The sequence below is a fragment of the Palaemon carinicauda genome, chromosome 16 (genome assembly GCF_036898095.1).
Source record: "Palaemon carinicauda isolate YSFRI2023 chromosome 16, ASM3689809v2, whole genome shotgun sequence".
NCBI classification, from domain to species: domain Eukaryota; kingdom Metazoa; phylum Arthropoda; class Malacostraca; order Decapoda; family Palaemonidae; genus Palaemon; species Palaemon carinicauda.
In genome coordinates, this window is record NC_090740.1 from 41,359,483 (window position 1) to 41,366,982 (window position 7,500).

The 7,500-nt window shown below is 34.3% G+C and overlaps 2 protein-coding genes across 3 annotated transcripts in view; both read right to left on the reverse strand.

Moving 5' to 3' along the window:
• Positions 1–1,877, reverse strand: part of LOC137655272 (glutamate receptor U1-like) — a 49,513-nt gene extending 47,636 nt beyond the window's left edge. Inside the window, 1 exon segment of the mRNA XM_068389158.1 lies at positions 1,758–1,877. Within this exon segment, the coding sequence (XP_068245259.1) occupies positions 1,758–1,877 (120 nt within the window).
• Positions 1,878–2,284: 407 nt separating this feature from the next.
• Positions 2,285–7,500, reverse strand: part of LOC137655728 (ctenidin-1-like) — an 8,964-nt gene continuing 3,748 nt past the window's right edge. Inside the window, exons 3-4 of one of the 2 annotated variants that reach the window (XM_068389758.1) lie at positions 3,163–3,473; positions 2,285–3,093 (exon numbers count right to left, since the gene is read on the reverse strand). In XM_068389758.1, the coding sequence (XP_068245859.1) occupies positions 3,011–3,093; positions 3,163–3,473 (394 nt within the window). In that variant the 3' untranslated portion in view covers positions 2,285–3,010. Of the gene's footprint in view, positions 3,474–7,500 lie in introns of both variants that reach the window. The other variant, XM_068389757.1, reaches the window with a different exon arrangement.

Sequence of the window (7,500 nt, forward strand, 5' to 3'; positions counted from 1 at the left end):
TTCAAAGGAAATCCTTGTGTGGATATGTTCATCATTTGTAGTCAATTTCTGGTGGGCACTAACACTTATTAATCTTCTGATTTAAGTTTAATCAGTCAAATTGTGAACCTTTGAATTAACAGTCTCTTAATGCTAGAGATTTTTATCCCATGAAATATTCTTTTTTATTCTGAAAATGTTGGAAGTTTTGATAATATAATTCTAAATAGATTTAAATTCCCCCTTTGTTGTTTAGGAGTTAGGAACGCAAGCCTGACCTTAAGTTTTAATAGCGAGGAGCACAAGCCATTATAAGTGACAGCTTGGCATAGTGGACAGCTTGGCCCCTTTGATTGAAAAGTATCTTAGTCTTGAGGTCTTGGGAATCTTATTTGATGTTTGTATTATCAGTTTTTTTATCCATTCTAAAACATGAAAATTATATGATTTCTTTATTATTTATAACAATATCTACTTTACATTAAAGAAACACAATTTTCCGTGTATTTATGATAAATAAAATAACCTGCAATGTATGAAAAATGAAATTTATTTAGCTTTCGAAGGGGTTTTCTGAAGAGGAAGGGAGATGGTCTCTTCTAAAGCTAAATAAATTTCATTTTCCATACATTGTGGGTTATTTTATTTAAATATCTATTTTAGGTTTTTGTATAAATTATTCATTTACGGGCCTAATGACCATACGTTTGGAGATGCTAATCAGTCAATCAAACGTAAGATAAACAGCCAAATACAGATAATCGTTACCAATAATCAATCGAGCCTTTACCAGCATTTTATTCTCCTATGAGAATAAAGTATTGGTAAGAGAACTATTTAAAAGGACTTCCCCTCTCTCATTTATTGGCCGTAAAATACCAGGCTTTCTGAATTAAGTAAAATCTTTGATTTGAACGTATGCCAGACAGAAATTCTTATACTTACGTCGAATAATTATTCTAATAATTATATATTTTTCATTTTCTTTGTGAAAATTTAAGAGCAGTCAACAGTTGTCAAGTTACAGACAAATTAAAACAAAATAAATTTCAAGAAACTGGATAAGTCAGAGATTAATCTGCAGTTCAAACATCTTGTATTTAGATAAACAATTTACCAGTTCAATCTTGAGTACTTCTGTCGACGTGACACAGTAAGAACAAGGTTAATAGAATACTTAATGTTCTCTTAAAAGATATTTATAATTTACTCTGGAACGATCTAGCTAATAAATCATAATTAGTTGCCGATCCATTTGTTTTAATCATTAGAACCTAAGAGTCTACTAGAGAGATCAGTCTAAAGTTATTCTTACAATTAATTAATCCTATTCAAAGTAATAAGTAACCAAGAATGTTTCTATAGTTTGAAATTTATTAGATAAGTTCTCAGAACCAACACTCAGAAATTTGCCGTAAAAGAAACGGTAAAAATCCTGGAATAATTCTTGCCAGATATTTGCAGTTTTAAAAACAGATATATTGACGTTAAGGAGTAATATTACGATCACCAACCCGTAAAAGATAATAACAACATAAGGTAAAATTACGGTCGCCTTCATTCTACTGAAATACGGCTAAGAACAGAAGATTTTTTCTGAGAATTTCCGATTACAATTACGGTTTTCTTAACAGTGTACTGTGAAACTTGCCCTGAAGAAAATCTCCTAAACTCTCATATATACTGTTCAGACTTTGCTTGCATTCAGAAGTGTCTGTTTAGAATTATGTTTTTATTCATATGTTAGATGCTGAATTAATTATTGAATCAAATGTTACATCTAAATACAGTGATTGATTTTCATTTCTGTCCTTTTCTATTGGTGAAGAATATTCCAATTCTGACGAGACAAAAGGAATGGCAAAACGAGTAGAATATAACTGTGACCCCGTTGCCATTTTTGGTGCAATACGTCTTTCAGTCAAAGTAGGGAATATTTTTCTATGTGGAATGATAGATTCTGTAATAAATTCCAATCAATCCGCCGTAGCTCTTTTCATGAACTGTTAATTTAATCCCGTCAATATTGAAAGATTTTCATATACCTTCATACCTCTTAACATCGATATCAATGAAAATTTCAAATGCAAGTTTTTAATTTACGATAGTTCGGTGTTTTTTCCTAAAATAACATTCCTGTTAAGAGTTTCCCTCATCATTAATTGTGAATAACAAATGGCTGAAGACTATTCAGTTGGGATTTAACACATCTATCTAAACTATGGTAACAGGGATACCTGTGCACTGATCTAAAAGCTTAAACAGAAAATTAGATAACTATTAAGGATAGAAAAAAAAATATTGATTTACTAAGATAGTATATTTTATTTTCCATTGCATAATATTTCAAGGTACAGCAATTCTTGAATTGTTTTTGGATTATATGAGCCATTATCTTTTTCAATTTTCTTAAAAAAACGAATAAGTTTGAAAATAATTTTCCATCTTTCAGTTTTATTCATGAAAAAGCGAGGATATGAATAATTCAAATACAATATCTAGTATTCAAATCCACTTTATCTTTTCTGACAATAATTAAAACTGACATATCCAATTAAGCCTGAATTTTCAAGATAAAAACGCACTTACTAATTATTAATAGTAAAGTCGCTTCCTTTCCTACAAATATATACATGAGAAATATACAACAAAACTACGACATATCCGTGATTCTTTATATGTTATCAATATAAATGTCACAAAATATTTTTATAGAATTCTCTCTCTCTCTCTCTCTCTCTCTCTCTCTCTCTCTCTCTCTCTCTCTCTCTCTCTCTCTCTTACACGCACAAATACGCATGCACTCATAAACATATAGCAAACCTTATACGAAAGTAGGAAACAAGAATCCCCTTGTTGGATTTCGAAGTCAATTCCCTGTATATCTACAGCTTATGAATTTAAGTCTCCAAACTTTTACAAAATTAACAATTATGAATAGTTACGGTTTCATTAGTTTTAACTATAAAGCTTATTTCAAGACAAGAGGCCATACCATGACTTGCAATTACTTCTTACTATTCACATAAAACTACTTACCAAATCCACCTTGTTGGAAGCCACCTTGTTGGAAACCCCCAAACCCTTGATTTCCAAAGCCACCTTGAGGACGGCCTCCGAATCCTTGATTGAAACCACCGAATCCTCCTTGGGGTCTGCCTCCGAATCCTCCTTGGGGTCTGCCTCCGAATCCTCCTTGATTGAAACCACCGAATCCGCCTTGGGGTCTGCCTCCGAATCCTCCTTGATTGAAACCACCGAATCCTCCTTGGGGTCTGCCTCCGAATCCTCCTTGATTGAAACCACCGAATCCTCCTTGGGGTCTGCCTCCGAAACCTCCTTGATTAAAACCACCGAATCCGCCTTGGGGTCTGCCTCCAAAACCTCCTTGATTGAAACCACCGAATCCTCCTTGAGGTCTACCACCAAACCCTCCAAGTCCTCCTCCAGACACAAGTGTATTGAGGATTTGACCCCCAGCTGCTAAGGCTGAGCTGTTGATGTAAAACTGAATTAGGAAAATATTTTCATAGAATATCAAGAATATCTATCTACCATGGCATTTCCCCCAATTTTGAGGGGTAGCCAACATCAAAAAATACAAAAGAGTTTATTTTTTCTTTGTTCCTCTTTGCCTAACGAGGGACTCATTCGAGTTTGATTGGTATTGCTAGGGTGCTACAGCCCACCATCTCCACATCTTCCACCACAAATGAAGCTTCATATGCTGACTCCACCACTGATACTACTCCTGCAGTCACCTTAAGGTGACCCCGTGGTAGCAGCAGGGCCTATCAGAAGTGTGTCACAATAACTTGCTATTCGTTCCTATTCCTTCCACTCTCTTTTGCCTCTCTCTCATCTATCCTCCTGTCACCAAGGACTTTCTTCACTCCATCCACTCACCAAAACCTTGGCCTTCCTCTTGTATTTCTCCCAACAACTTTTGCATTCATCACCTCCATCAGCTGACGATCATTTCCCATTTTCTTTACATTCATATCCACTCTAGCTGTTAATTCATTCCTCACATCCATTCTCACTCTTACTACGTCGTTCCTCGCCCTATCCAACAGAGATACACTGGCCATACCCCTTAGACACTTCATCTGAACACATTCTATATCTGTCTCTCCATCACTTTTATCCCCCACAATTCCGATCCACACATTACAGCTGATACAATCCCTTCCCCATACAGAACTCTTTTTTACATTCATTCCTAACCCTATATTCTTTACCACTCCACTCCCTTCACCATCCCCAACACTTCACATCCTTCATTCACTCTCTGATGTACATCTGCTTCCACTCCACCATTTGTAGCAACAACAGAGCCCAAATACTTGAGCTGATCTACATCCTTAAGTAACTCTCCATTCAATCTAACATAATTTATTCTTGCGAGACATCAAAGCAATAAGGTAGAAAAGGAGGACCCCAAATATAATCAATTATAATCATTATTATTATTATTACTAGCGAAGCTAAAACCATGGGTAGGAACGCAGAATACTACAATCCCTAGAGCTACAACGGGAAAGGTCACCATTTATTATTATTATTATTATTACTTACTAAGCTACAACCCTAGTTGGAAAAGCAGTATGCTATAAGCCCAGGGGCTCCAACAGGGAAAATAGCTCAGTGCGGAAAGGAAAAAAGGAAAATAAAATATTCTATGAAGAGTAACAACAATAAATATCTCCTATATAAACTATAAAAACTTTAACAAAACAAGAGGAAGAGATATAAGATAGGAGAGTGTGCTCGAGTGTACCCTCAAGCAAGAGAACTCTAACCCAAGACAGTGAAAGGCCATGGTACAGAGGCTATGGCACTACCCAAGACTAGAGAACAGTGGTTTGATTTTGGAGTGTCCTTCTCCTAGAAGAGCTGCTTACCATAGCTAAAGAGTCTCTTCTACCCTTACCAAGAGGAAAGTGGCACTGAACAATTACAGTGCAGTAACCCCTTGGGTGATGAAGAATTGTTTGGTAATCTGTGTTGTCAGGTGTATGAGGATAGAGGAGAATATGTAAAGAATATGCCAGACTATTCAGTGTGTATGTAGGCAAAGGGAAAATGAACCGTAACCAGAGAGGAGGATCCAATGTAGTACTGTCTGGCCAGTCAAAAGATCCCATAACTCTCTAGCGGTAGTATCTCAACTAGGAAATTTAGGAATTTTATCTCATTTAGGAAATGAAATAAGAGAATAGCAAATAAACTATGTATATATATATATATATATATATATATATATATATATATGTGTGTGTGTGTGTGTGTGTGTGTATGTGTGTGTGTGTGTAGTTAATAAAAATGTCAAATCTTCTAAGATCAGTGGCAACTTTAAAATAGTCCAACCTGTTAGAAAGAGAAGATAAAAAGAACAGAAAAATTATGAATTAAGTAGTGCAATAAACATCAGAGAGTAGTGTTAGAACATGTATAGTAGTATTTAATGTTCAAATTCCTTTTAAAGTTCAATATTCATCATAATGATTCAAGTTCTACAATGATCTTCCTAATCGGATAGTTGAATCAGTAGAACTTCAAAAGTTCAAAGATGAAGCAAATGTTTTAATGTTGACCAGGCTGACATGAGTCTTTTATAGTTTATATATGACATATCTGTTTTTGACGTTATTAATAGTTTATATATCACATATCTGTTTTGACGTTGTTACTGTTTTTAGAATGATTTATTGTTAATTTTTTGTCATCATTTATTTATTTCCTTATTTCCTTTCCTCACTGGGCTATTTTTCCCTATTGGCGCCCTTGGGCTTGTAGCATCTTGCTTTTCCAACTAGGGTTGTAGCTTGTCTAGTAATAATAATAATAATAATAATAATAATAATAATAATAATAATAATAATAATACCTTACTTCCTTACAAGTTGTGTGTCACGTATAGAAAGACCCTGTAATCCAATCAAAAAGTTTGTTTATTTTTATTTAGAGGTACATGAAAATATTTTATTTTCCGATTGCTATCTTCCTAATTTTTCCTATCCCAAAGCTGTCTAATACTTTTGATTATGTAGTGTAGTTTCAATCACTTCATAGTAAATGGAAATGTTTTTTTTTTTTTTTTTTTTTTTTTTTTTTTTTTTTTTTTTGAACTTAAACCTTCACTGAAACATAAAAGGGAGGCACATAGCCCTGTGCTGGGTCCCGTGATACCAGCATCCAAGTACAACTGAGCGAAATCACTGTAGTTTTAGTAAAGTAACATTTGAAATAGATTACTCAGCGAAAAGGAAGCAGGAACGAAGGTAAAGTAGAAGAATATATAGAGCAGCTATGGCCAAGGAACACTGGAAAGGCAGTAGTACCGTACCTACTGTGCACCGTTTCAGACGGACCGACTCCACTACGGCACTATGGTACTACCATTCTACCACCCTACTGTAGCAATCTGTTTTTAAACTGTAAATTTTAAACAAGTTGTATGGAATCTAATTAAAATTACTGATTTCAATATATCCTTTCGCTTTAAATTGAAACTAAATAATAAATTGGACCAAGCGCCTATGTGGAATGATGAGTTATAACATGAACATGTGAAAAGATATGAAAGCTAAGCGTTCTTGGTAAAAGTCTATGACTGTAACTTTAAAGGAAAATCTCACGCTGTATGAGAACTTAACATAATTAGCTATTATCCATACGTGTGTCACAAAGAATTGGTGTATAAATCTGACAATGAATTGAAAACCACACTTTATAAATATGCTGTTTCCAATCTTCCATGTGAATCTCATGGGCAATCGACTTCGTGATCTTTCTCTTCTTCTTCTTCTTTGAAGAAGAAGAAGAAGAAGAAGAAGAAGAAGAAGAAGAAGAAGAAGAAGAAGAAGAAGAAAAGATAGAGGAGGAGGAAGAATAGGAGGAAGAAGAAGAAGGGGAGTAAGAAAAAAAGACGGAAGAAGAGGAGGAGGATGAAGAAAAAAAGAAAGATTAAGGAAAGGAGGAGCAAACCAAAGAAAACGAAGGGGAAGAATAAGAGAAGTAAGAAAAAAAGAGGGAAGAATAAGAGAAGTAAGAAAAAAAGAGGGAAGACGAATATAAGAAGAAGAAGAAGAAGAAGAAGAAGAAGAGGGACAGACGAATAAAGGGAAGAAGAAGAAGAAGAAGAAGAAGAAGAAGAGGAAGAAGAAGGGCAGACGAATAAAGGGAAGAAGAAGAAGAAGGCTACAAAACGCAAAATCATAGTAACTTGCAAGTTAAATACAATGACTATGTCTGTTATTCTTTTATCAGAAATATCTTTGATTGTTTCGTGTATAATAAAGAAATACCATGGAATAAATATCTAATACTATCATTACTTATATCATAATATATACGCAGAAAAAATGATTGGCCATAGTTATTTTATACATGTTTATACTCTTAGGAGATTTATTTTTATCTAAGCGTACACTAATATATGTAACTATCCTTTGTCATTTGATGCAATACCTACAAGTATAGAGTTGCTAAAAAAAATATCAGAAAAATCTAACTCTA